Source organism: Gymnogyps californianus, unplaced genomic scaffold (genome assembly GCF_018139145.2).
Source record: "Gymnogyps californianus isolate 813 unplaced genomic scaffold, ASM1813914v2 HiC_scaffold_32, whole genome shotgun sequence".
In the NCBI taxonomy this organism is placed as follows: domain Eukaryota; kingdom Metazoa; phylum Chordata; class Aves; order Accipitriformes; family Cathartidae; genus Gymnogyps; species Gymnogyps californianus.
The window spans coordinates 200,009-227,442 of NW_026114202.1; the positions used below are offsets into that span (position 1 = coordinate 200,009).

The 27,434-nt window shown below is 62.0% G+C and overlaps 1 protein-coding gene across 1 annotated transcript in view; it reads right to left on the reverse strand.

Annotated features, from left to right (window-relative positions):
• Positions 1 to 27,434, reverse strand: part of LRP1 (LDL receptor related protein 1) — a 65,362-nt gene that overhangs the window by 21,329 nt on the left and 16,599 nt on the right. Inside the window, exons 5-43 of the mRNA XM_050914216.1 lie at positions 25,627 to 25,789; positions 23,567 to 23,789; positions 23,073 to 23,262; positions 21,514 to 21,657; positions 20,904 to 21,140; positions 20,086 to 20,266; positions 19,420 to 19,642; positions 18,977 to 19,166; positions 18,370 to 18,495; positions 17,567 to 17,707; positions 17,136 to 17,261; positions 16,757 to 16,873; positions 16,517 to 16,597; positions 14,156 to 14,323; positions 13,596 to 13,778; positions 13,200 to 13,400; positions 12,867 to 13,112; positions 12,366 to 12,563; positions 11,684 to 11,888; positions 11,361 to 11,525; positions 10,715 to 10,959; positions 10,254 to 10,385; positions 9,916 to 10,143; positions 9,564 to 9,738; positions 8,873 to 8,967; positions 8,474 to 8,623; positions 8,087 to 8,227; positions 7,643 to 7,771; positions 5,827 to 5,958; positions 5,440 to 5,574; positions 5,224 to 5,353; positions 4,506 to 4,632; positions 4,095 to 4,246; positions 3,798 to 3,922; positions 3,151 to 3,522; positions 1,695 to 1,884; positions 1,068 to 1,272; positions 639 to 831; positions 56 to 181 (exon numbers count right to left, since the gene is read on the reverse strand). Coding sequence (XP_050770173.1) covers positions 56 to 181; positions 639 to 831; positions 1,068 to 1,272; positions 1,695 to 1,884; positions 3,151 to 3,522; positions 3,798 to 3,922; positions 4,095 to 4,246; positions 4,506 to 4,632; positions 5,224 to 5,353; positions 5,440 to 5,574; positions 5,827 to 5,958; positions 7,643 to 7,771; positions 8,087 to 8,227; positions 8,474 to 8,623; positions 8,873 to 8,967; positions 9,564 to 9,738; positions 9,916 to 10,143; positions 10,254 to 10,385; positions 10,715 to 10,959; positions 11,361 to 11,525; positions 11,684 to 11,888; positions 12,366 to 12,563; positions 12,867 to 13,112; positions 13,200 to 13,400; positions 13,596 to 13,778; positions 14,156 to 14,323; positions 16,517 to 16,597; positions 16,757 to 16,873; positions 17,136 to 17,261; positions 17,567 to 17,707; positions 18,370 to 18,495; positions 18,977 to 19,166; positions 19,420 to 19,642; positions 20,086 to 20,266; positions 20,904 to 21,140; positions 21,514 to 21,657; positions 23,073 to 23,262; positions 23,567 to 23,789; positions 25,627 to 25,789 — 6,690 coding nt within the window. The remainder of the gene's footprint in view (positions 1 to 55; positions 182 to 638; positions 832 to 1,067; positions 1,273 to 1,694; positions 1,885 to 3,150; positions 3,523 to 3,797; positions 3,923 to 4,094; positions 4,247 to 4,505; positions 4,633 to 5,223; positions 5,354 to 5,439; positions 5,575 to 5,826; positions 5,959 to 7,642; positions 7,772 to 8,086; positions 8,228 to 8,473; positions 8,624 to 8,872; positions 8,968 to 9,563; positions 9,739 to 9,915; positions 10,144 to 10,253; positions 10,386 to 10,714; positions 10,960 to 11,360; positions 11,526 to 11,683; positions 11,889 to 12,365; positions 12,564 to 12,866; positions 13,113 to 13,199; positions 13,401 to 13,595; positions 13,779 to 14,155; positions 14,324 to 16,516; positions 16,598 to 16,756; positions 16,874 to 17,135; positions 17,262 to 17,566; positions 17,708 to 18,369; positions 18,496 to 18,976; positions 19,167 to 19,419; positions 19,643 to 20,085; positions 20,267 to 20,903; positions 21,141 to 21,513; positions 21,658 to 23,072; positions 23,263 to 23,566; positions 23,790 to 25,626; positions 25,790 to 27,434) is intronic.

A 27,434-nucleotide genomic window follows, 5' to 3' on the forward strand; every position in this document is an offset into this window, starting at 1 on the left:
CCTCTCCTCCTCCCCTTCCCATCCCCATCAGCTCCCGCTTCCACCTCCCCTCCACCTTTGCAGGTGAAATCCTCCTGCAGGACGCGCTCGCCACGGCAGGAGCAGTTGACGTGTCCTTTGGGCGTGAGCAGGCAGAGATCCTGACAGCCGCCATTGTTCACCCTGCATGGGGACAGCTCACCTAGGAGAGACGGAGAGCAGTCACACGAGGGACAGACTCAGCAGTCCCTTCCCCTTGTCCTCCCTGTTGGAGAGAGGAAAAGTAGGGGTTCCTCCCCAGGCTCTTCAGATGGGGCTATGGGGGATGCATGGGGTTGGGGGCTTCCAGTCTCCCCAGATCTTGCAAGGAGGATGCCCTGGGAAGAGCACAAATGGGGCAAATTCTCTCTCTTCAGCCTGCACAGGGTTTGGAGATGGACAGGCCTTGGCGTGAGGGTCCCGAAGGGGCAATGACAGGCCAGGAAGGATGGTGGGAGGGGTTCCCCCTTTCCCTGGCCTGCAGACAGGGTGGAAGAGCAGGGCTGTCTGGCAGGGGGCTGAGTCGGCGAGAGAGGGGGCAGAGGTCTGGCAGAGGCAGGGGAGCAGGGGCCCATGGTGGTGAGGCTGCAGGTGACAGGCGGGGCGCGGAGCGTCCTTACAGCTGTCGGTGTCGTTGGCCACGGCAATGATGCCCATGGGCTGCTGGGGGATGTCAACACGCAGAAGCTTCATGTCAGTGCCCACGTACTTGTTGGCTCGTTGCACAGCCCTGCGCACCCAGTCCGTCCAGAAGATGTAATCGCCGTAGACAGCTAGGCCAAAGGGGTGCACGGGCTCCGATTTCAGGATCACCTGCAGGACATTAGCAAACCGTAAGCACAAGGGAACCTGGCTGTGGGACGCAGCCCCCAGCACCATCCCAAATACAGCATGTCCCCGTGTCTCTGCCCCAGGGAAAGGCCTGACCCCCCCCCGCCCCCGGTGCCCCAGGAACAGCTCTGCTTTCCTCTGACAACGCGCCAGCCCCAGTTTCAACACTCGCCGCTCTCCTCCCCCATCTCTGCTGCTGCGGCCAGGTCTGGACTCACATGGCGGTGGGAGCCATCGTATTCACAGCGTTCGATTTTGTCCAGCGTGGCATCAGAGAAGTAGATCTTCTCAGCCTTGTGGTCAATGGCCAGCCCATTGGGTGTCCGTATGTCTTGGTCAATGATGATGAGGACGTTGGCACCAGAGAGGGTGGCACGCATGATGCTGGGGTGCTGCTCATTCCAGTTGGTCCAGAACATCAGGCTGGAAGGGGAGACACACGCGATGCCTTTGCAACCCCAGCTCTCTACCATGTACATGTTGGCTCAGCCCACCCTTCTGCTGCTGTGGGGCTTCCACGGACTTTGGGATGGATGGGACCATTGTCCCCACATAAAAAGGGGTGGGAGGGGGATGAATGAGGTGACTGCAGCCAGCTGGGAAACGTGGTACCCCACGGTACCAGCTGGCCAGAGAAGGGGATGGGATGGGGTTTCTGTCTTTGCTTTGGGGTGCTGAAGGATGTATGGGGAGGCGGGACACAGGGCCGTTCCTCCCTGCGGTCCAATACTCTCTGTGCTGGGAACCAGTGCTTCCTCCCCAGTGGAGGGGTGTCTGCCTAGACGCTGGCCCTGGGACCATGTGGACCCCCAGGTGGGCTGGCGGGACCACCAACGACCACTCACTTCTGGCACTCGTCCAGCACGAAGGCCCGAGGGTGATCATCCCCCGACATGGTGATCACCGTCTCCCTCTCGAAAGCCCCCAGGCGGCTCTGGTCCACTGTGTGGCGGGTGATGGTGGAGGTGGTGTAGCTTGTCCAGTACAGCGTGTCCCAGCCACGGTGGTACGCCAGCCCCTCCACCGAGCCCACATCTGCAGGAAGGGAGGACAGGCAAGGGTCACATCCAGCCTGTACTCCTGCAAGGCTGCCCGGCTCACTCCACACGGCCAGTGCTGACCGTGACACTTGGATGCGGCTTCTTTGGCAGCCTAAAGTTACTGCTTTTAATTACACCCCCCCAAAAAAAAATCCCTCAGAGGCTCTGGCTGCTTGCTAACACCGCACCAATGCGGCAGCACCTGAGGGGACTCAGCAGGGCTGGGCCGGTATCTGTGCTAATGGGTGAGCTGAGAACCCAGGAAACTTTAGGGGCCTCCTGGGCAGACCTCAGCTACCAACCAGGTAATGACACTTCCTTGCAGGAAGGCTGAGTGATGTTCACCTATGATAAAACAAAGACTTGAACTTGGCTTTCAAGCTCGTGCTCTAATCATCTTCCCTGCGCTGGCCCGGCCTTGCTCCAGGTCCCCCTGTCCTCGCAGCAGCAGTGCTGGGAAGGGAAGGGTCTCCCTCTGCCAGGGGAGAGCTGAGGCCCAGAGGCACAAAGTGACAAGATGAAGACATGTGGCCAACCAGGGAGACCTTCCCTCCAGCTCCCAGGCCAGGAACTTGAACTGTACACCCATCCTTCCTCCCTCGTTAACGATCAGCAAAAGGTTTAATGAACCAGCTATGAGAGATGGGCCCTGCTCTCCTGATCTCAGTGACAACAGCTATCCCAAGTGCCAAATGTAAATACACTCATTAGCGAGCACATCTATAACCCTTGCTGGAGGTGCTCCCTAGTGACGCAGAGCAACAGACATGGTCTTTTCAGCTGCTGTAGGAGCCAATAAAACCAGCCGAGTGCAAACCGAGGGCTGGAGGTGAAGACAGGGCCAGGCGTGGCAAGGTTTGCTCAGGCTCAACGGGTCTGTCTTGGAAGTCAAATGCAAACACAGAGCAGATCCCAAGTTTGCTGCAGTGCCTTGTTTCTAGAGCAATGCATACCCACGTGCACGCCTGAGCCTCGTGATACACTCTCCTTGCCAGAACAAGCTCTGCAGACGGCTCCTGACACTTGCATCCTCTACCACAAGCTGCTGCCTCTTCCAGAGGCTCCGGTAGAAAGCTCACAGCTGAACCCTTAACAGCTGCCACTCAAAACGCCTCTCGAAAACACCAAAAAAATGTTAACCGAGAAAAGGAAAAAAAGCCCTTGGGTGAGGAAGGAGGGAGTTCAGGAAGAGGTGGCAGAGGAGAACAGAAAAGAGGGCCCTGAGGCCAGATGCACACGGAGGGAGCCCTGTGACACTCACTCTCCACGATGGTCTTGCGCCCTGTGCCGTCGTCATTGATCTGCTGAATGTTGCCGAAGTGGATGTCACTGTAGAATATGCGGTTGCTGCCCTTGGAGCCGTAGCGGTAGTCGAAGGCCAGGGCAATGACGTTCTTCATGTGCTCCGCATCCTCGAAGGGCTTGATGGGCGCATTGAGGTTGTTCTCGTCCGACAGGTGGATGCTCTTGAGGATGGTGCGCTCCGAATACAGCAGGTAGCCATCGTAGTCCCGGCAGCTCACCCCATCCTCAGACAGCATACCGTGGGCGCAGGCGCACGTCCTCTGCCCACTGCCCCGGAACAGGCAGAGCTGCTGGCAGCCCCCGTTGCTCTGGGCACAGATGTTTGTGCCTGGGGAGGAAAGGGGGGATTGTTTGAGGGACTAGGCAGGCTCTGTGTGTGAGGATGCTCCCACTCGGCCGCTTTTCACCTCTCCCTGCTCCCAGAGGAAGCAGGTGAAGAAATGGGCTCAGCCCATGGCGTGACACGGTTCTTTGACGAGGACACAGTGGCCCATTTGTTTCCATCCCCCTCCCCGCATCTGCCTGCTGCGGGAGCCCAGCCCAGGCAGCCGTTGGCGCTCAGCAGCACTGCACGAGGGGCTGACACCCCGCTCCTGGACATACCCTTCTGCCTGGCCCGGTTGAAGACTTTGATGTCCTTGAGCTGCACGCCGATCCCTGTCCGCAGGGACACCGACTCAGTGGCGTTATCCTTGTTGCCTCTTTTGATGGAGCCATTTGCGTGAGTCCTAAGAAAGGACAGAGTCACTGAGCAACCGATGCGGGGCCCACCCTGGCAGCACGCTGTAGCAGGACCCAGCTCCGCCACCTTCCCCATAGCACCCACCAGCTCCCCCCACCCTCCTGCACAGCCGGTGCCCAGGGCAACCCCAGCACCACCGGACCCCTCAGGCACTGTACCTATCGCTCCAGTAAATGTACTCCTCGAAGACTGACACCGAGAACATGTCCATGTTGTTGCTGGACAGGACAACCTCTCGGTTTTCGCCTGTCTCCAGGTCGATTCGTTCAATCTTGTCTGTCCGGGCATCGCACCAGTAAAGCTTCCCATCCTGAGGCGATGAGAAAGCATCCCAGTCAGCAATGGAGCAGCGCACTGGGGTGGCACTAAGGCACCCTCCACACCTCCCGCCGTGTCTGACAGAAGGTCCCAGTGTTCAGAACATGACCACCCTGGACAACCCTCCCTGCACTGCAGGGGAGACTCCAGGGCCCTGAGGAGGACAGCCGTGTCCCCAGTGGCACGGCTGCAGGGACCCTTGGGATTGGCATGCCCCCGCGCAGCACTGTCCTCCCAGCCGGTGGCTGTACCTCGTAGTCGACAGATATCCCGTTGGGCCAACTGATGCTGACGTTCACCAGCACCATCCGCTCGGTCCCATCCAGGCGCGACCGTTCGATGCGGGGGTACTGTCCCCACTCCGTCCAGAACAGATACCTGCAGGGGACAGCAGAGACGTGACCACGGGGCTGGCCAGAAGCAGCATCCTTCGGCATTTTGGCCATCGGAGCAGAGGACAAACACCTCTCCCCGGCATCCCTCCACACCATGGCCTCAGTCCAGACCCCTGGTGATCTGCCAGCCTCCTGGCCGCTACATGCTTGCGGACCACGCTGCAGCTGGGGAAAGGAGCACTGCATTGCAACTGGATGCAGCCCAGAAACCAGCCCATGTGCCAGGCACGTAGGGTGCTGTTCTCCATCCTTCCCCAGATCCAAACAACTCTCCTCTCCCTGTGACTCTGTCCAAAGCTGGAGCCAGTCTGGGGAGGCTCCACTTGGATTTTCTGAGGTGCTGGCACCCATGAAGTCACAGGGAGCTCCCAGGAAGCTCAGCCCATCAGTGAAAGGGCGGTTAAGCCCAGCTGGTTTGGACACCAGGGGCCTGTCCCTTGGTGTGGCAGGAGGCCTACAAGTCCTCCACTGCATGCAAACTGCACAGCTCTGCTGGGAGGGTGGCGGGGGTCTCTGGTCCGTGCCCACTCCCCAGCTGATGGCCCTCTCCGGGCGGCTTCGTGCGGTGTCTCACCCCTTCTCTGGATGGACTGTGATGGCCCGTGGCTTGTCCAGCCCCTGCGAGATGACCACGTAGCGGAAGGACCCGTTCAGCCTGGCCACCTCGATGACATCAAAGCCCTGGTCCGTCCAGTAGATGTTTCCTGCAGAGAGGGGATGGTGAACACCCGCGCGAACCCCGCTCGCCGACTGCCCACCCGCTCCTCCCTGCTCCAGAGCCCCGTCTTACCAGCAATCCAGTCCACAGCGATGCCCTCCACACGTCCAATGCCATTGGTGACCACGTCCTCCCGCCACGTCTGATCCCGCTTGGCCCGGCTAATGGTGCTCAGACCCATGTCCACCCAGTAAATTGTGTCATTCTCTGAGAAGGGCCAGGCAGGAGAGCGAGTGTCAGTGACTGCCTCTGGGTCACCCCAAGGGTGGCACAGACCCAGGCTGAGCCACAACCCAAGGCCCCGGTATGGGGACCTGAAACCCTCCCTCACCCGGAGCTGCCGAGGAGAGATATTCTAGGGCAGAGCACTGCCAAAGGAGGGTCTGGTGATGGTCCCCCTCGCGCTCCCCCTCCCCAACCTCTCCAGCCCTGTTGTCCTGCTCCCAGCTGCCGCATCACCTGCGTGGAAGTCGATCCCCACGGCCAGGGAGGTCCCCGACACGGGCACGAGAGCATCTGACTTGTCGTTCGGGTCCAGGGGAATGCCGCGGATCCCCTCGTGGACCGAATACAGGAGGAAGGAGCCAACACCTGCAACACAGATGTGGGGACAGTCAGACGCATCCCACAAACCATGCACTGTCCCTTCAACGGATAGCCACAACTTACAGAAAACTGCGACAGCAGCTCCATGGAGGAGTATGAACCTGGCAGGGCTGGTGGGAGGGCTCAAGCCTGCCATGACAGCAGCACCACAAGTCCCCAGCCCGGGCAGACAGCCCAGAACAGCAGAGGGACAGGCAGGGCAAGGTTGAACCATGCTGGCTGGACCTGCCTGCAGGCTGTGTGGCTGCCTGAAGCATCCCCGCACAGGCAGCCCCTACGCCCACCTCTCGGCTGACTCCGAGGCTGACGCATGTGAGACGTGGGCTGGCAGTACAAGCGGCAGCTCCGCAGGCAGCTGGGGAGGTGGCGGGGGAGGCAGTCCTGCTGGACAGCGAGCACCTGATCCTGCCCACGGTGCTGCGGTCAGGGGGTGATGTGTTTACATGAGCAGCATGCACATGGCATGCTTCAAAAGCTTTGCAGCACCATGGTTTCTCACAGAGGGAGGGATGCTCCTGCTTCACTTGGGTCCCCACGTGAGAGGGGACTAACCAGGATGAACATAAGGAGAAAACTCCTCTGTGATCAGGACAGGATAGCTTTCACCACCACACTGGGCAGGGGAAGGAATGGAAAACCTTGTGGAAAGAAGGCAGGGAACAACCCACTCGAAACTGATCACGGACACAGTCAGAGATGAGGTTTCTGATGGCTAGGGCAGGAACCCGGGGAACAGCCGCAAAGCCCTGCTCGGCTCTGTGAAGGGGCTGCGTTCCAGTGGGCCCTGCCCGGACCTCCCTGGAGGCTGAAAGCCCCGGAGTAGCCTGTTCAAGGGGTCCTGACCCACACCAGGGCACAAAGGAGGCACGAGCGAGGCCTCTTTCCAGAGCCGCCTCCGCCCCCAAGCGCTGGCAAAGGCTCTGCGCTGCATCTGGGTCAGGGCAGCGCTTGTTATTCAGTCCCTGCCCTGACCCAGATGGTGCAGCAGTTCTGCCAGCCCCTTCCAAAAACACCAAGAACATTTTGCACACAAACAGCCTTTGAGAGGCCCTGGCAGTGACCAGGGAGTGAGTGGAGGGGCTCTTCCCTCCCAAGGGAGACAGTGGCAAACTGGGCAGGGACTAGGGATCTGCAAAGCAAATGCTGTGCCAGCTGCCCAGCCCCGTTCCCGGTGATTGTGGCGAGTCAGTGACCCAAACCTGCTGCCGACAGCAAGGGTTCCACCTCTCCTTTGAGAGCTCCCACCGTGCAGTCCTGCTCCCCTCCTCCTGCTAAACCCAGAGCCCTCGGTGCCCAGGCAGTGCCCCGGCACTGCCCACGCTCATCGCCGCCAGCCCCTCGCAGGGACAGCCCACGTGAGGGTCTCGCTGCGGCCCGAGCCCACAGCCCCTCCCGAGCCCCCCCAGCATCCCTCTGGCCCTCAGCATCCCTCCGCAGTGCTGCTGGGTGCAGGGAGGTGTGGGGCAGTCAGGAGGAGCCCGCACACAGCCAGAGCGAGCAGTTACCAGCCCCCCGCACACCACGCCGGCACACATGCCTTCCTCGGCCACGCAGCACCATGCAGCACAGACAGAGCTGCAGTATGCAGCAGGCATGGCCGGGGAGGCCACGAGGTCTCTCTGCTCCAAGGGGGTAGTTCGGGTGAGGGGATGGGGACAGGCACGCTCACCTTCGCAGGACTGCTGCCCACTCTTCAGGCTGTAGCCCGCCGTGCACATGCAGGAGCGGGAGGTCTCCGAAGTGGGGAGACAGAGCTGTGAGCAGTCGCCGTTATTTAGGCTGCAGGGGTTGGTTCCAGCTGCCGCGGAGAGAAGTGGGGTGAGGGGCAGCCAGGGGCCAGCGCACACCCGCCGGGGCTGCAGGCACCTGGGGAGAGGCTGGGGCAGCTGGGGCCAGCGCCGCTTGGAGCAGCCGCGTAAGACACGGGTGCTCTACACCAGCCAGCAGCGACCTGGTGCAAGGGCAAGGGCCAGGCTTGGGCCAGCAAGAAGGGACGGGGTTAGCCAGCCACCTGGCCACCGTGGGCCAGACTCCGGCCCCACTGTCACACCGGCGGAGCGGACGAGACGCTGCCCAGCCCCACAGGGTCTCTAGCCCGGGACAACGTGCTCACCTTGCTGGATGCTCTCGTCATACACCTTCATGTGCATCACCAGTGTGGTGCTGTTGCGCAGCACTGTCACCTCCGTCCCATCCTTCTTGTTGCAGGTGCCCATCCTCTCAGAGGCCTGGTCAGCCCACCACAGCTTGTTGCCTGGGAGGAGAAGGCAGGAACATGCAGCAGCTTTCCCCATCCCCTCCCGCCCCAGCAGTAAAGAGCAGTGGCTCCACACAGATTTACATGCGATGGCCTGGAAAAAGGGGTCTTAGCTCAGCCTTTGGTGGAGAAGCATCCCCTCCACAGCTGCTAGAGGTGGCAAAGAGCAGTCTGTGTTTGGGCAGGGCCAAAAGAAAGGGAAGGGGCTTCACAAACTGCCCCCATCGCCCTGCCAGCTCTCACCCATGATAGCCAGGGCAGTCGCCTTGCTCAGCTGACTCTTCACAGATTCGATCACCTCCAGGTTGCTGCCGTCCAGGTTGCATCTGTTGATGGTGCCATTGCCAGAGCTGATCCAGTACAGCTTGCTCTCTGGGTAGTCAATGGCCAGGCCTGGAAAGCAAGGCACCGTCAGTGTCCAAGCGGCACACAGGGACCGTCACCATCTGGGAGGTGGGATGGGACGGGCAGAGCAGATGGGGTGATGGAGAGAATGGGCATGCAAGGTCAGGGTGACTCAGCACAAACCAGCTGCCAGCCCCTTGGGGAGCCAGTGCTGCCAGAGTGGGGGCTTGAGGCTTTTAGGGACAGCAAGGGCACCGCAAGGCGGGGTGGTACTGGGGGGGCACGGGGCGTCCATACCAACAGGCCCTTTCTGGTTGGTGAAGAGGAGAGTGCGGTTGCTGCCGTCCATGTTGGCCACGCTGATGTTGTCCCCGTCTGTCCAGTAGAGCTTCCTGCACCGGTGAGGGGACACTGAGCACAGCGGCTCCAACAGCCCCACAGAGATGGCCACACGCAGCTCTGCTGCCCTCCCAGCCCACCCAGGCTCCGCCAGCCCCTGCCACCCCAGGCTGCTCTCTAGGCTGAGGCCAGCCCTGTGATGGCCCCTCTCCCCTCTCGCTGCACAGCCCGGGCAGCCCAACGGCCTCCTTGCCTCTGGTGCCGGGACCCAGGAGGGGGTTTGGTGTTTGCAAGCACCCGTGCAGCCCTGCCCAGCAAAGTCCCATGCAAACCCAGACTGGCACACGCGCACGGATGCACGCTTATCCGCAGCCTGTTCTCCTTCACGCGCACACGTGCGTGTACAGAAACGCAGCCTGCTGCTTTGCATGTGCCAACACACACACACCTCCCGAGCTGTGGCCCCATCTCCTCTCACACACCTCCTACACGCGCTGACACATAGGGAGAGCAACCTGTTCTCTCCTCCACCACGCACGTGCACTTGTCATGCGCACACACACGTGTGCCTGCACATACACCTTCTCCTCCTTTGACGCTCCCGGCCTGACCCCAACCCTGCTGGCACCATGTCCCGCCAGAGACTTACCCCCGGAGGGGGTGAACCACCAGGCAGTGAGGCTTGTCCAGCCCCTGGATCACTGCGTTCTTGAAGGAGCCGTCCAGCCGGGCCACGTTGATCTGCTTCTTGTTGGCATCATAGCTGGTCCAGAAGAGGTTTCTGGAAACCCAATCCACAGAGAGGCCATGAGCGTTGGGCAGGTCTGAAAGGGAATGGAGAAGGGAGACTCGTTAGTTGTGAGAACGGGGCTGGGATGATGCTCAGATGAAGAGGAAGGGCCGATCTCATAGAGCTGAAGCCTCTGGAGGGCTGGTGGCTCTGCCCCCGCTCCAGGACCTGACAGGAGCAGCCATGCAGGGTGATGCTCCTCCACACCCACCCGCAGAGACGACAGTCTCCACGCCGGTGCCGTTGATGAAGGCTCTCTTGATGGTCTGGGTGCGGACATCAGACCAGTAAATGCGTTGCTCAAGGGCGTCGTAGTCCACCACCGTGACATTGTCAATGTCAGGCACCGTGAAGGAGATGATGTAGTTGTAGTAGGGGTTGTCGATGTCCACGCCCCGGATCTCCATCTGCCGCGCGTACAGCAGGAACTTCTTAAACTCTGGGGAGAAGGACAAGAGGGGCAGTTGTGGGACCTCAGACTGGTCTGCAGCCGGCTCCGAAGCACCCACTCGTCCTCCCTGCCCCGGGGCGGCCTGGGCAGACCCCTACCATAGCAGGTCGTGTTGTCCTTGTCCAGCTTCATGAGGTGGGGGCAGGCACAGGACAAAGTGCGGTTGTAGTTGATGAGGCAGAGGTGGGAACACGGCCCTTTGCCCCTGTTGGCTTCACAGGGATTAGGAGCTGCAAGGGGATAAGACTCAGCAACGTCCCTGTTCCAGGGGACACCTACCCAGGAGGCCCAGAGAGCTGCAGACCTCCCAGACCCTGCCTGCCCCGTTGAGGAGCTCTGACCCATCAGCCTCATCACCCCAGGACATTTCTTTGCTGGGTGGCCAGGGCCATAGTGGAGGCCTCTGGCTCAGCGGAGCGTGAGAAGGGGCAGCCACGGGGGTGGGAGCAGCTCCCACGCGATGCTCTGAGTGGGCGTGGGTGCACACCGAGTGCCAGCACCATCTCCCCACCGTGCTCCCCCAACCCCGTCCTGCCGCCTCCGCTTCCCCAGGCCTCACCCAGGGGCTGCCGGGAGGGGTGATACACCTGCAGGTCGAAAGGCTGCGTGTTGGTCCTCTGCACCACTGTCACGTTGTGCCCTGTCCACTTGTTGGCCTTGGCCAGCGTGTTGGTGCGCCAGTCGGTCCAGTAGACCTCACCCCCGTACAGGGTGACAGCGAAGGGATGCGACAGGTACTCGTGTCCCCGCAGCACCTCGATGTGCCCCGTCCCATCGTACAGGGCTGAGTAGATGGCGTCTGACCTGGGCCCCGCAGAGACAAGGGGTGAGAGCAGGCAGATGGCTGGGCAAGGGGTACCAGGCACAGGCAAAGGCCAGATCTTTAACCCAACAACCACAACCCACAGTGTCTAAACAGCTGCCTCCTCTGCTCTGCTTAATGCTGCGGAGGAGGATGACTGCTGATTTACACCAGGGATCAGACTCCCCGCAGAGGAGAAAACCCAGAGCAAAGGCTGGAACGTGTTGCAGACACAAACAGACCCCACAGAGCAAAGGCTTTCACTCCCAGCCCAGCAGTCAAATGGCAGACCAACACAGGAGGGAGGGGGAAGGTGCCAGAGCTGGGAGGGACAGGGAGGGCAGGGGTCCAGAGGGGACGGGGAGAGGGAGGCACAGGGCAAAGATAGGTGTCCTGGTCCTACCTGGCATCGATCCAGAGGATGCGCTTCTCCAGGTAGTCGACGGTGAGCCCGTTGGGCCAGCCCCCTGAGCCCGTCTCCTTGTGGATGGTGCGCCGGCCCGCGCCGCTCATGGAGGCAGCCTCGATGCGGGGCAGGCTGGCATCCCAGTCTGTCCAGAAGAGGATCCTGTGAGGGACAGCGAGTGGGGACGGTCAGCACGGGGACACCAAGCTCTGCCTCCCGAATCGGCAGTGGTGCGTGTGCCCAGACAGGAGCCCGTGGCCTAGTCCCCCTGGCAAGATCCCAAGGGTGCCATCATGTCCTGGTAACCCCTCCTGCCTTACCCATAGCGGGGGTCCAGGGCAATGGCACGGGGATGCTCGATGTCCCCAGCCAGCAGCGTGGTTCGCATGGTGCCGTCCAGCTTGGCCACCTCGATCTGGTCCAGGTTGCTCTCCACCCAGTAGATGTTGCCAGCAATCCAGTCCACGGCCAGCCCCTCGGGGGTGGCCAGCCCATACTGTATCACCACCTCGAAGCTGGTCAGAGCTGCGGGGCACAGTGCCGGGAGGGCTCAGGCTGGTGCCTCTTTCCTGGCCCACCCACCACCATTGCGCCCCAGTCCTGAACAGTTCCACCCGGCTTGACTGGGGTCGATGGTGGGGGGACACTTCTTCCCCAAACGAGGCCTGAATCCCAAAGGGCTCAGCCCCATGTCCATGGTCCCAGCACTGGGCTCTCACTGTCCCCCCACAGGTGCCCCCTCCCGCGGCTCTGCAGCACTGATGGAGAGGGGGCCCGGCTTTGTGCTCCCAGCTGCTGGGCTGCAATTACCATTAGGGAAGTGCTGGGAATGTTAATTAACTCCTACATAATGAGCAACTTCGGAGAGCAGAACAGGATCACTACAGGGGCTGTGGAGAGGTGCCAACGAGTCATTGCCGGCACCCTATCCCAGAACTGCACCCCTGCTTTCCCACGTGTCTGGCCCCCGCCAGCTTGTTCCACACCCCCAGGGCTACGCACCCCCATTCTCAAGCAGCTTTCCCCTGTAGATTTTGTCCTCCACCACGTCAGTCCAGTACAGCGAGCTCTGGTTGAGGTGGAAGTCCAAGGCAATGGTGTTGCGCAGCCCAGGGACCAGGACGCTGTAGTCACCCCGGTGCAGGTCAATGCGGCGGATCTCATGGCGGTTGGAGAATATGATGAACGGCTTGAAGGGGTCTGGGGAAAGCAGGGCAGGGTCAGAAGGGGGACACGGACAAGGCAGGGGGAAGGTGTCCCTGGCTCCCAGCCCCAGCCCCACCTATGGGACCATCCACACCCCTGCACCGTAAAGGGCTGCTGGTGCCAGGTGGGGACAGTGAGGGGTTCACTGTCAGCAGGCAGATCCCCCCAGGACCCAGCTGTGCCCATCAGCACGGTCCTCAGCTCCACTGCTGCTGCCTCCGAGAGCAGGGGGAGGACAACCCTGATCACAGGCAGCTGGGGCGATGCTGCCAGCCCCTGCAGCCCACCCGCACACACCCAGGCTGCGGCAGCTCTCGCCATCGGGCTCCAGCATCCAGCCCTCGTAGCAGGAGCACTTGACGTTGTACTTGTCCTGCTCGCACTTCTGGCTGCACTTGAGGTGCTTGGCACAGTAGCTCTGGATCTGGCAGGTCTTGTTGTCTGAGCCCAGCTCCATCCCCAGCGGACAGGAGCAGACGATGCCCTCGCCGGGGGCCACGGTGCAGTTGTGGCTGCAGCCACCATTGTTCAGGGAGCACTGGTCTGCAGAGAGAGGATGCATGCGTCAGGTCCTCGTCCCGCTCCCAGCCAGGGGAGACCCCATGTCCCGGCACCCAGCTCCATGCTCACCGCAGAGCTCGCCCTCGTCGGAGCCATCCCCGCAGTCATCAGAGCCGTCACAGAGCTTCTCAGGGGGGAGGCAGATGGAGGTGTTGTTGGCGCAGGTGTGGGAGGGAGGTTTGCACACCAGCGACTCGCAGTTCTCCTCGTCCGAGTTGTCCTCACAGTCGCTGTCCCCGTCGCAGACCCAGGCCTTGCTGATGCAGCGGGCTGCCAAGGGGGGAGCAAGGAGGAGGCAGATCAGACACAGAAGAGACGTTATTTCAGGCACTTGGGGTCCCGGCTGCCCTGGAGCTGGTGTCCCTCCATCACTGTCCCCATCCCCACCAAGCTGAGGCAGGTCCCAGCCCCTTGCCCGGCTCAGAGGGGGCAGGGGGCAGCAGTTCCCCCCTCCCCTGCTCTCACCTGAGTCCTTGCAGCCAAACTTGACGTTGGGGTCACAGACATGGGTGACCCCCTCGCAGTTCTTCTCGTCACTGGAGTCCATGCAGTCCGTGTCGCCGTCACAGCGCCAGCGCATGGGGATGCAGAGCCCGTCCAGCCGGCACTGGAACTCGTCGGTGTGGCAGCCCCCGGGCGGGCGCGTGGCTGGTGGGAGGGCACGCGCACCCACTCACTGCTTTTGCCCAGAGGAGCTGGGAACCAGGTGGGCTCAGGGGGCGGGAGGAGGACTGGGCACTCAGCCCGGCAGGGAAAGGGCTGGGAGCACCCAGAGGTGCAGGAGGAGCGTATCTGGGCACCCAGGGTGGGCAGAGGAGGCTGCAGGATTCCCTGCCTGGAAGTGGGGGGCTCTGATCGGGGCGGGGCTTTCAGCTCTCCAGGCAGGACGACAGCAGAGCTGATGCCCAGGAGGGTCCATGGGCCACTCACTCCCTCCCTCCTGGGGCAGGACCTGGGTCCCCCCAGGGGAGGACACCAAGCAGCAGCACAGGGGCAGCCTGGCCCCGCTGCAGCCTGGGGCTCACCCTGGTTGGTGCAGTTGGCGTGAGTCTCGTCACTGTAGTCCCCGCAGTCGTTGTCCCCGTCACAGGTCCAGTGCACGGGGATGCAGCGCCCACTGTTGCACTTGAACTGGTTGCTGGAGCAGGAGTGACTGCAGCCCGCCTCGTCGCTGTTGTCCCCGCAGTCATTGTCTGGAGAGGGAAGGGGAGCGGGAAGGGGCTCAGACAGCACCCGGGCGGCCAGCGGGGAGGGCTGGTGGAGGCATGGCAGGAGGGAGGAAGGCAGAGACCCCCCTGCCAGAGGAGGCGGCCGGGGAAAGCGGGGAACAACGGGGATCGGACGGACCACGCCAGCAGACAGGATGTGGGGTGACAGGCAGCCCCTCGGCGCTGGCAGCAAGACTCCTGCCAGAGAGGCTGGGCTGAACAGAGAGCCCCCAGCCCTCCCGCCCCCCGACACGCTCGCCAGGCGTGGCCACAGCACCAGCAGCACACAAAGAAAATGAAACACAGAAACTGCATAGATCAGCCATGTACCTGGGGAGGCTGGGAGGGCGCCCAGCACCAATGGGGCCGCTCCGCTCCACAGGGGGAGCAGAGCTGGGGGGACGGTGCACTCCTTTATGGGGCACATCCAGGGGGAGGTGGGCTGGTATGGCCAATTGGGGGGTGCCAGCTTGCCTGGAGGAAACCCCATCGCCCGCTGATGGGCTAGGCGGAGCTTTAGACTGACGGTACTGGGACACTGGCAATGCAGCCCCTCCACCTGCCCTGCCAGTGCTGGCACAGGGCGTGCGGCTGGCCCGGCTTGCTGGAACCACCACAGGGCTCTGCTCTGCTGCGGACGCCCCACCTGAGCTTGGTAAAGGGCCTTTGCCTCCCAATGACTCTGTCTCACCCCACACAGGGTAGCTCATAAGAGGCACAGGGACAATGGCACTGACGGCTGCCGAGTAGCTTCACCAGCAGCCCAGCTCCTGCAGCTGCAGACCCCGACCTCTCCAGGCTCCCACCAACAGGAGCTACCCGAGCGACTCCAGTCGGTGAGCTGGGAGGGGCAGCTGCTTCGCTCCCCGGCACGTCCCTCCTGCTGCTGGAGTGCAGGGGGCATTGCCAGAGAGCACGGCGGGCATTGCCAGAGAGCACGGCATTGCCAGAGAGCACAGGGGGCATTGCCAGTGTCTGGAGAAGCAGCCCATGGGGCTCAGCACTCTGGAGGGGGCAGGTTTGGGGGTTGCGTGGGGCCAGGTTGGGGGTCTGGTGCATGTTGATCTATGCACTAACCGGTAGGCTTTGGACAGTTCTTTTCGTCAGAGCCATCCCCACAATCTTTTTCTGAAACACAGAACCAACCAGACAGGAGAGTGGGCACAATGACAAACAAAACAACACAACACGGCACACGCACAGAGGGCAGCACAAAAACACGCTGACACCGGGACATGAACACTGACACGGAGAGGGATACACAGAGGCTGCACAGGCACACCGAGCGGCCTGGGAGGCGAGACCAGAAGCAGCGGAGGGTGCTGGGGGAGCCTGGGGCAGACGGGCTGGGAGCCCCTCATCGCTGCAGCTCCTGCCCCGCAGGTGCCTGGCGAGGCTCTCGGCTGCATGGAGGTGCTCCACGCCAAGGTCGTCGCTTTTGTGAGCACCTGGCTTGCCAGCACTGGTGGATCCCCAGGAAAAGAGACCGTCCCTTGGCAGGGATGGCTCAGAGGTGGGGCTGCCCCAGAGGAAGAGGCCATTTGCTCAGGAAGACTCCAGGGAGAGACCTGCACCCGCAGCTCCTCCCTAACGCCCTGCACCAGCACATGCACTCTGCAGCTCTGAACATGTCTCGCCTGCTCTGAAGCCGCTAATGAAACCTAATGATGCAGAGCTGCTAGGAAGACTGAAATAAACCTATGGGGAAGGAAAGCAGCCTTGGGGCAAACCCTCTCTCCCAGGCCTGGCCCTGGAAACAGATCCAAGGCCAGATGTGAGCTCGCCAGGAGACCTCTCCTGCCTTCCCCGGGGCTACGGGACCTGGCTCAGCCCCACCAGCAGCACAGGCCACTCCACACTTGTCTCAAGTACTGGGGCAGAGTTTTGGCCACCTTGCAAAGAACGTCAAGGTCTGCTGAAATGATCCCCGCCAGGCTATTCCTGCAACACACGCTCCCCCAAGGGCAGCCAAGGAAAACGTGGGTCTCTGTGTTGCAGGACGCGCTTACAGCTTCAGCTAATGCCTCCTCCCTTCAGGGCCTGGGCTCTGCTGTTTAGCACAAGGCTGAGAAGTGGCCCTTGCAGGAACAGGGCCCCCTGCCAGGCTGGCACCCCTGCGTCTGATCTCGCCGTCCCTGGCTGCGCCCCCCTTGGCAGCTGCGGGGCTGTGGTCCTTACCGTTGTCACACCGCCAGTTGATGTTTATGCAGCGCCCGTTGTTGCAGGTGAACTGCGTCAAGGGGAAGCAGGTCGGGTAGGCTGCGGAGGAGGCAGAGGCATGATCAGTGAGTGTGGGAGAGACACCCTGTGCCCCAATCCTCACGCCCAGCCCCACCAGTGCCTCTGTCCTGCGGTGGGGTGAGGAGCAGCACTCCCCCAAAGGGCCCTGTGCTCCCAGCGCTCCCTGCCCCAGCTCACCGCACGAGGCAGACTCATCAGAGCGGTCCCCGCAGTCATCGTCCAGGTCACACGTCCAGGAGATGGGGATGCAGCGCCCACTGGCACAGGAGAACTGGTTGGGGGAGCAGGTCCGAGCTGGCCCGGGGAGAGACAGACAGAGCTTTAGTAGCCAGCAGGGCCTTGCTTTGCTGGGGGAAAGGCAGGGAACAAACCCCCCGGGGCTCCTGTGAGGCACAGGTGCAGAAGCCAAACTGGCTGCAAAGTGGGCAGCAGGGATGCACGAGGCCCCGAAACCTCGGCCTCAGCCCTGCAGCATGCAGGGAGCAGTGAAGGCTGCGGCTCGGCACAGCAGTGCGAGCTCTCCCTATGTTCCCCGAGGACGAGGCAGGCTCCTCACCCGAGCAGGTGGAGTTGGACTCGTCCTCATTGTTCCCGCAGTCGTTGTCCCCATCGCAGAGCCAGCGGTTGGGGATGCAGCGGTTGTTCTTGCACTTGAAACGGTCCGAGGGGCAGGTGTGCTGGTCTGCACGGGAGACACACACTCAGGACCTGCCCTTCTCCATCCCACCCTCATTCTTCCTCCACGTCTGGTGGAGAGAAAAACTGAGACAGAAAAGGGCAGGGAGCCTCAGACAAACTGGGGATCCATGATCCTAATCACCATTTCCCCCCTCAACTGCTTGAGCCTGCTCCCCTCCTAGAGCTGAGGTGGGGACGCAGAGGTCCTGGCTGCCCGACCCTGTCCCAGCCACTGGCCCCACATCTGGGGGAAGCTTAGCCCCAATCCTGCCGCCCCAGGAGCACATAAACCGCTATCCCGCCACGCACGGCAGAGCTCAGGGGCTTCATCACTGTTGTCCAGGCAGTCATTGTCCCCGTCGCATTTCCAGCGCTCCTGGATGCAGCGGTTGTTCTTGCAGGCGAACTCCCCGGGCTGGCACTGTGGAGGCGGGATGTAGGACGGGTTGGCTGGCAAGGGAAAAGCAAAGGGAGGGGATGATTTTCACCAAGTGACCAAGTGCAGGGCAGCAGCGAGGACAGTCCTGTGTACCCAGGCTGGCAGGATGTCTACACGACTGCCCAGCAGCCCTGAGAGCATACACAGACACTCGTGCCCACGTGCACCAGCTCCTGAGCACAAAACAAGAAAGTGCAGCCCACGATCAAGGGGGAGAGACCCTGGCTCAGCCTGCATGCACGGGCTGTGCCAGCAGAGCTTCACTCCTCTCATTTAAGCTGGCAAAGCACAGTACCGCCCAGGCTCCCCACCCTGAACCTGGCTCTCCCCCACGCTGGCAGCAGAGCGAACCCGCCCCGACTGTGCAGGCAGCATCAGACACGGTTGCACAGCTTCTGCACAGCGATCCCCACCAGGGATTTCCACCCGCTACCCCGGGCAGGCGGCTGTCCTGCTGCCATCATGCAAGAAGAGGAACCGGAGCTGGTAACGTCACTTGTCCGCAGGCTCCCATGGGTGCAGGGAGCACCCACCTCCCTGAGCCCCGGGCCAGCTCCCTACCATGTGAGGCACCACTGCTGATGTGCCAGAGCAGGGGCACAGACCCTGTGTCCCCATCCATCCCTTGAGGAAAGGGTGTCCCCACCGGGGGCCGGGCCCCAAGGCAGCCTACCCTGGCAGGTGACGGAGTCCGATCCCAGGATCTGGTCCTCGGCACAGGCACACTGACGGCCCCGCGGGGTGGCCAGGCACAAGCTGCTGCAGCCACCGTTGTTTACACGGCACTTGTTGGAGCCAACTGTGGAGGCAAGGCAGAGGTGAGGAGAAGGGGACTTCAGTGCTCAGGGAACCCTGCTGACCCACGGGGGGCTGCTGGGTACCCCCGGCCCCCTGGACTCCCTCAACAGGCTCCACAGTTGGAACCCAGCTGGAGACCCCAGTTTATCAGGCCATGCAAGGCAGTGGGGACCCCTCAGGGGACATAAAGCCTGGCTGAACTAGTCAGGAAGCCTGGCAGGCAGGGAGGGAGGGGGAGAAAGAGGGGAAAGGCTGGAAGGGCAGGGGACGAGTGATAGCAGGGTTTACGGAGAGAAAGACAGGGTGCATGGGGATGGACAGACAGGCAGGGATATGGCCAAAAGGAAGCAAAAAGAGGTAGGGGGCTGCTTAGGCAGCGCAGTTCCTCAACCCCCAGTCTCCAGTCCCATCCCTCTTCCAGCCCCGCCATTCACTCGTGCGTGGCAGGTCCCCACGGTGCCAGGCAGAGGTGGCCCCAGCACCTTGCTGCTGCTGAGCGTCGTACATCCGGATCTCGAATATGGGCGGGCGCTCATTCCGCAGCAGGCTCACCACCTTGGACGCCTGGTCCAGCCGGTAGATGCTGCCGCTGCGGTACTCGGTCCAGAAGAGGAAGCTGCTGTAGTGGCACAGCCCGAAGGCGTGATTCAGCTCAGGTCCCTCGTACACGATCTGCGGGTGTGGGGAAGTGGAGAGGCTCGTTGTTAGCTGGGACGGGTGTCCAGGGAAACCCCACATGGTGGGACAGGGCAAGGGATGTTGGAAGGGGAGAAGGGACAGGCAGCAGGGGAGCATGGCTGAACATGGCCAGCCACCCACTGAGCAGACCCACAGCGGATGCAGCCAGCTGAGGCAATGGCTCGGCTGCCCACAGTCCCAACTCTGGGGTGACCAGCGTCTGAGCGCCTGCGGGGCCTCCACTTGCCTTCCGCTCAGTGCCATTGAGATAGACCATCTCGATGCGGTCATAGAAAGCATCCACCCAGTAGAGGATCTTGGCTGGGATGTCCAGACTCAGCCCGTTCGGCCACAGGACAGTCTTGGAGGTGATGAAGATGTTGCGGTTGGAACCATCCATCCAGGCTCTCTCGATCTTGCCCCTCTTGCTGTCCTTGGGATCCTCCTCCCAGTCCGTCCAGTACATCCACCTGCCACAGACACTAAGCTGTTACAGACGCAGACGAGCTGGGCTCAGAGTCCACCCCACCGCTGATCTGAAGAGCGACCGGCTCTGCCCCCACCAAACCAGGTGTGAACTCTCCGGCTGCTCGCAGAGCGGCTGACACAAAGCAGCGGGGAGGTCCTGCTGCCCTGTGCCTGCAGCTAGGCCGCAGCCCAACGGCCCTCCTGGCCACGCCAGTGCCGCCGAGCCCAGGCTGAAGCTGCTGCGCAGCACAGAGCCGCTGCCATCACTGCGGCTGAAGTTGCTGCCTGGCCCTGCTGTCACAGCTCGTGAGCCACTGAATGCTTGAAGATGCAGCAACTGCTGTGCGGAGCTGGGGACTCAACTGCCAGCTCTGCTGGTCCCTGCTGCGGGCAGGAGCAGCCGTGCTCTCCTGCGAGCCAGCCCTGACCGCCCAGGCACCCGCACCCGTTCAGGGGGTCCACCACGATCGCTCGGGGGTGGGTCATCTTCCCCTCAATCAGTGTCTTCCGTGTCTGGGCAGCTTTCTCCAGCCGAGCCACGCTGATGGTCTTTTTGGGGCCATCATCCGTCCAGTACAGGTTGTTCCCCATCCAGTCCACAGCGATCCCTTCCACGTTGTGGATGCCTTTAGGGAAAAGCAGGAGCAGGCACTCATTACCAGGGCTGCGCAGCAGCAGGAAGATGAGAAGTGGAAGCGACAGCCCCATATGATTCACAGTGCATTCAGCACTACCCGATCCCAACTCAAACCGACAGGGATGACGGACCCCCCCCAGCCCCCATGCAGGCAGCTCCCCCAGAGGTACCGCAGCCACGGGGAGCTTGGGCTGGAAAAAGCCAAATTCAGGATCGTCCTTGGCTGGTTCACCCTGAGGCAACACAAACGCACTCGGCTGGCAGCGTGGGGATGGATCAGCCACTGCGCTGAGCCCCAGGGACCCTGACTGAGGATCTCCCATCCCACCCTCCTCCTTCCATCTGACCGGATTGGGGTGGGCCAGCTCGTGCAGGAGGGGCACATCCAGGGACAAGGGTCCCTCTCCCGCCTCTGCTGGGGCATGTGCTCTGTACCTGTCTCTCAATAGCAGTCTACAGATAAACCCAAACAGCAGCTTCAAACCTTAGCTTTAAGGGTCAAAGACGCAAGAGAGAGGACAGAAGCACTGCCATTACACGAGGAAATGCACTGATGGCCGTTGCTGCCAGCTCCCGGGGGCTGACCGCGCTGGGGAGGGACCAGGCTGGGCCCCCCGGCCACACACCGTCCTTCAGGATGGTCTCTCGCTCTGTGCCGTCGATCTTCTGGCGCCCGATGAGGTAGCTGGTGGTGTCAGCGAAGTAGATGAAGCCAGTCTCAGCGTGGAAGTCCAGCGCTCGGGGGTTCATGAGGTTCTCGATGGGGATCATGTGCTCATCTGGCACCTTGGCCCCCATGTCCATCCCGCGGATGATGCCCGGACGCCCCTTCCCGTACACCAGGAACAGCTCGTGCTCGGGCTCTGCAGAGAGACGGGGAGAGCAATTGCCACCAGGCAGGCCAGGGCGGCGCTGGGGGTGGGCAGCCCGATGCACATGGCACAGGGCTTTCACAGGGTCGCAGCTACGACACAGAGGCCAGGAGGAGGTAGCAACCTGCCCCTGCACCCAGCAGGTCTGCAGGGACCGCAGACCCCAGCAGGCAGCCCACACCTTAGGCCAGGAAGGAAAGGGGTGTTTGCAACTGGGAGGGAAGGAATTGAAAAGCTCTGCTTGCCCCTGGGCCCGTGTGCTCCCAATCGTCTCACACAAGCGCCTCTGCCCACCCAGGTCCCTCACAGACAGGGGTGGCCGCCGGCCCCCTCCCGCAGCTCTCCAGGGAGGGCCAGGACTCACTTTTGCAGGACTTCCCATCACTGCCCAGGCTGAACCCGGAGCGGCACCGGCAGGTCCGGGTCTTGTGGCTGTTCCCGAGGAGGCAGATATCCGAGCAGCCTCCCGGCTTGCCGAACTGATCCGGCTCGCAGGCATGGCTCCTCACTGCAACACAGAGCACGGGCTCCAGTGGCCGCAGGCAACCAGAGCAGGACAGAGATGTCCTGCCCAGCCGCAGGTCCACACCGGCCAGGAAGGGGACACTAGTCTGCAACCAGAGTGATGCAGAGATGGTCTCACGGGTGCTGCCAGCCCAACCGCAGCTCTCTGGGGTTTAGGGGGGCCCCTTCCCCCCGGAGCTCCTGGCTGGTCAGCCAGGGGCTGAGCATTGCACAAGACAGACAACGCAGAGATGGGAAAGGACCTGCCCAAGATGAAGGATCACTGCGGAGCAGAAACCAGCATGGCGTGTCCCAGCACACCGCCACAGCCACTGGGCCACGCTGCCTCCGTCCTGCCAGCCCACCCCTCACAGGCCATGGCAAGAGTGGGGCTGCCCGGCCACTCTGCAGACAGTGTTGGCAGGATGAGCCCCTGCGCAGGGACAGCCAGCACCGGCCCACAGAGCCCCCTTAATCACACTCCTTCACTGCTCGGAAATCTCCTGATTAGTTTTATATTCTGGAAAACGCCAAGCGGGCTGCAGATGCTAAGAGGATTTTAAACAAGTAAATTGATTAACTGCAGGAAGGTGCTGGGGGTGGAGCAGGCAGACAGGGATGGATGCAGGGAGGGGACAGCGCCTGCAGCTCCAAAGCCTTTCAACTCCCTTGAAATCCCTTGGTGCCTGGGAGCACGTGGCCCCGGTCGAAGGGCAAACATGCCGACAGTGGAGACCGAGAGCGTGTGGGCACCACAAAAGGGAGCCATTAATATTTCAAGATGCCGCATCTGCTCCAACGTCCCTGTGCTCTCCAGCGAGATGTGATTGATCAACCACGTGGCGCAGCTGCCCGGCTCACGGGGACGGCTGCCATGACTCTCTCAGGAGACAGAGTGATAGCAGGGGCCGGGGGCACCCCGGGGTGTGCAGCAGCCCAGCGAGAGGCTGGCCTCCGGCTGCCTGGGGAGCAGGAATCCCACCCAAGCCCCTGGCCGAGGAGCACTGTCAGCGGGACAGCAGCTCCAGGAGTCCCTGCGGACCACAGCCGGGCAGCTGGCTCCTCCGTCCCTGTCCCTGGGCTGGCACATTTTGGCCCACCCGGCACTCGGCACCCCTGCAGCAGTGCCCCTCGCTCTGCTCCTGCCCCCCGCAGCGAAGCTCCCACTGCTGCCCCCCTGCCCAGGTGCACGGAGCTCCTGGGGAGGGGGGGAGCTGGGGGCGATTGGGCAGGGCCAGGCCCGGGCTGAGCACGGCTCCTCGGGGCCACAGGGTGCTACCAATGGAGGCTCCTGGGCAAATGAACTTGTCCTGGATGTCTGGCCCCATTAGGAGAGGGAATTCAGAAGGTGCAGCCTGCCCCCATCACCGCCCAGACTTTGGGGTCCAAGAAGCTGCTTTTCCCAGGCCAGGGTCCCACCTGTGGGCTGGCGCCGCTGGTGGTAGATGTGCAGTGCTCCTCCCTTGTCCACCCGTGTCACCACCTGGTACTCGGTGCTGTTGAAGCGGTTGACCCGGATGACGCTGGTTTTCTGCTGGGCGTTGGCATTGTCAGAGTTGGTGGCGTAGAGGTAGTTCTCGAAGACGGTTAGCCCGTAGAGGTGTTCAATCTGGAAGGCACCGCGCAGGCATCCACAAGGAATTTAGGAGGAGACGAGAACCCCAGCTCCGAGGCGTGCGAAGCCCTCGATCCCTGCCCCTGATCCCACCCTCGCCTCATTTAGGGAACGAGACTGGGCTTGGCAGGCAGGTGCTGCAGGACCAGCTGGTGTTCAGCAGCTTGCACCTTTTCTTTGCTGGACCAGCAAAGCCAAACCTGTGGACCAGTGCCCCCCAGCAGGCCAAGCTCAGACATGCCTCTGGCACACTCTGCCATAAGGTCCCCGACCCTGACCTCCCTCTGGCCCCACTCACCAGGATGCCCTGGATGATGGTATGTCTGTTCTTGCCTTCGTAGTCCACCACCTCAATATAGTCCAGGTAGGCGTCAGCCCAGTACACCAGCCGGTTCACCAAGTCCAAGGTGATGCCGTGGGGGAAGACGATCTTGCTGTCCACCAGCTTGGTGCGGTTCTGCCCGTCCATGTCACAGCGCTCCACCTTGGGGATCTGCCCGTAGTCAGTGAAGAACACTTTGCTGCGTGAGAAGGGCAAACGTAGGAGCTCAGAGCCTGGATGTCACGTTCAGCCCGGAAAGAGGGAGGACGCAGACGTACAGACGGTGCACGCTCATGCCTGCAGACACAGGCTTGCCCCTGTGGGCGTGGGGGTGGCTGGGGTCCACCACAGCAGCTCCCAGCCGGGGCCAGCCCAGGGGAGCTTCTCGCTGCCTGTGCGGCCCAGCTGTGCCAAGCGCTGGCAGCACCTGCCTGCACCTGCTGCCAGGTGTGGCAGCAGGGGGAGCTCAGAGGAGCCGCAGCAACCTGGGCAGAGATGCTGAGACAGGCAGACAAAAGCTTGAACCCAGATTTGCTGGTGTCACCAGAAAGAGGTCCAGGGCCCTCCACCAGCTGACGTGTTAAAAACAACCTGACACATCTGCCTGTGTGCCGTGGACCTGAGAGCCGTCCTGCCTGCGGTGGCAGCTCCTGGCACAGCGCTTCCCAGACAAGGCACAGCCCAGAGCCGGGGCTTGGCACCACCGCCCTGAGCGCCTGGGCCGTTCTGGGGCTCTGCTGCAGAGCCCAGGAGACTAACTCAGTCTCCCGTGGGGCTTGTCTGCACCTTCCCTGTTCGAGGCCAGTCTCTCCCTCCAGGCTGCTATGCGATATTCATTTATAAAAAATACTTCAGATTTTCTGCTCAATAACATCACCTCTCTTCATTCAGGCAAGGATAAAAGCACCCATCTGGAAAGCAGCAGGTGAGGGGGCAGATGTCCTCTTTACTGGTTTCACTGGGGCCCTGCAGCACGCACAGATGAGTGCCCTCGGACGGAGCATGCCGTCGGGTTAGGCAGACCGTGCTCGCACGCCAACAGACTTCCCTGCCGAGCAGCAGGATTTCCCCTGCACACATGCCCTGCGGCTGGACTGCACTCGCAGAAAGCACCCAGTGGGATCTTGCACGCTGCTCTGCTCTGCCCACCATGGCCTTGGCCACGCCAGCTCCCCACTCCTGGGGTCCAGCAGTTGCCACACATGCCCTGAGCTGCTCCAATGATTCAGCATCCCAGCTTCCCCATGCACGGGATTTTGCAAAAGGGAGCTGCCTGAGAGTTGCCATCTGACCGCAGCACCCCGTATAAACAGGCACAAGGGGAGCTGCTCAATCCGTGCAAGTATCTGACTGTTTCAGTTCCTGAAAGCCGGTGCAAAGCTGTAACCATGCAGACACAAGCTGGAAGCAGCAGCTTGTCCTGAGCCTGGCCAGGTCCATCCTGCAGGACTGAGCACTGGCAAAGCCGCTGCCCAGGGCAGGCGGAGCGGGAAGCGCACCTCCAGAGAGGGGCTTCTGGACATGGGCAGACAGGTACAGGAGACCCCACCAGCCCCAGAGGGAAGGACCACACGCTTGCCAACTGTCAGCAAGAACAGTTAATCAGAAGCCCCACGTTCAGATGCTGATGTTCCCCAGTGCCGCACTGGTCCGGCTCTGCTCCCACACCAGCACCTGTCCCCGGTGCAGTGCTAGCTGAGCAGAGGCTCGGGCTGCTCTGACCCACCCCTACAGACCAAACCTTCATCTCCTCCAAAACTGGCTGGTACCAGTGGGCTGCCTAAAACGCTGCTGCCACGACTACCCTACAGCACGTGGCCCCAGTCTCAGCTGAGGGAGAGAAAACGCTGCAATTCACTCATTGCTAAAGCCCAGAGGGGCCCTCGCAGGCAGGCGAGTCGCTTCTCCAGCAGCATCCCTGCTACCCGACTTGACTGCAGCAGCTGGACCCTCCTGGCTTGCTCCACCTCCCCAAATCGATGGTGCAGGTCCAGGCAGCAACACTGAGCCCTCCCACCCCCAAGCAAGACTCTTACCCCATAGCTGGGTCCAGCGCTATCCCTTTGGGGTTGTACAGCTCCAGGTCCAGCAGCGTGACGCACGTGACTCCATTCTTGTTGCAGACAAAGATCCTGTCATCGATGTCATCCACGAAGTAGAAGTTGCCCGTGAGCCAATCAATAGCCATCTGCTCCACATCTAGGCCAGGGGGAGCAGGGGGGTGAGGAGAAGTTAGGCAGGGATGGAAGGAAGGAGCGAGCCAGGAGCCCTGCACGTGCCTGTGCACAGGGTCTCTGACCACGTCCCAGCCCACCAGGCATCTCAAGCACAAATGTAGCTGAGGAGCAAGGCCATATGAGCCACAAAGAATCTGTGATCCGCACTGCACCAGGGACCTGGCCCCGGTCACCCTGCATGGATCAACACAGCAACCCATCCTCTCCTCCCGAGGGAGACGGGACCTGCCACTCCCCAGGCAGCCCAGGTGCAAGCAGCAGCACTGTCGGAGACATCACATGCAGCTGGGAAAGCATCCCGCGGGAACACCACCCAAGCAGGGGGAAGGCTCTGCAAGGTGGGCACTGGAGGAGGGAGGAGGCAAAGCCAGCTCCTGGAGAGACGAGTAGCACAGAAGGGGAAGAGGCTCAAACCGCAGCATCAGGACAGCAAATGTCTGCCAAGCCCACGCTCACGGCAGCGCAGGGAGGGACCGCAGCAGCCAGGGCTGCAGGCAGAGCCCTGCTCAGGCAGCGCAATCCAGAGCCGCAGGGATGCCGTGAGCCCTGAAGCAGGTGACACACGGCATCTGGCACGCAGCATTTAAGTACCTAATTAAACCAGTGAAAGCCTGTTAAATTGCATAAACCCAATGCACCCAAATTCCTTCCTTGCAACCAGGTCAGTGCTCGGCCCTGCTCAGCCCCCACCACCCGCCCACTAGCCTCAGGCCAAAGGCCGGGTTGAGGGCCTGTGGCTCCCGGAGGCTCTGGGAGACGCCAAGTGCTCTGCAGGCCTGTCCTTTTGGTTAGTGCCCCCCAAGACCCTGCACCGCCCCCACGCCGACACAGCAGCACCGCAGTGCCAGCACCGCGGCTCAGCTTCACAGCCAGCACGGGCAAGGCAGAGCAGGGACGGGAGCAGCAGCAGCCCCGCAGCCCGGCCACCCCGAGGACGTCAGGACCCAGACAGCCCCGGAGGAGCAGGGCCAGACGCTGCTGAATTATTAACCAGTGCAGAAGCTTGGGAGCGCAGAGGGAGGGAAAACATGAATCAAGCCAGGACATTTTGCAATGCCCTGCATTCCCCCTGCTCGCAGGGTTCGGCCTGATGATATCAAGCCCCTCCCTGCTGTAGGGAAGCGCTGCCTGGATTTTGATGAAACCCAACTGATGAGCACCCCGTGGTTTGGGGGTGCCCTGTCCGAGCACAAACGCAAACCCCAATTCCCCAAGTTATCCAGGCCAGCTAGCTCGCTCGACGCTTGCATGCCTCCAGTGAGCATTTCGTGTCAAGACCGTGGCCGTATGGACGGGGACATCCTGCCGGTGGTGATGGCCGGCTGGTGACCAACTGCCCTCCCCTCCGGAAGGGCGAGGCCGTGGCGCCCGCAGCCACCACCCAGCGTGATGCATCTCGTAAAAACAAGTGGAAACAGCCAGAGCCAAGGAATTAGCATGAAACCAACTGAGCCGAAGGCCCGCGCAGGGCTCCTGCCACGTTGCCCAACATGCCAGAGCCGGCAGTGGGGCTGGGGCAAAGTTGGGGCTCCTGGTCCAGCCAGGGCCCCCACACCCCCAGCCCGGCTCCTGGGCACCCGCCGGCAATAGAGGTTTTTGTGCCGAGC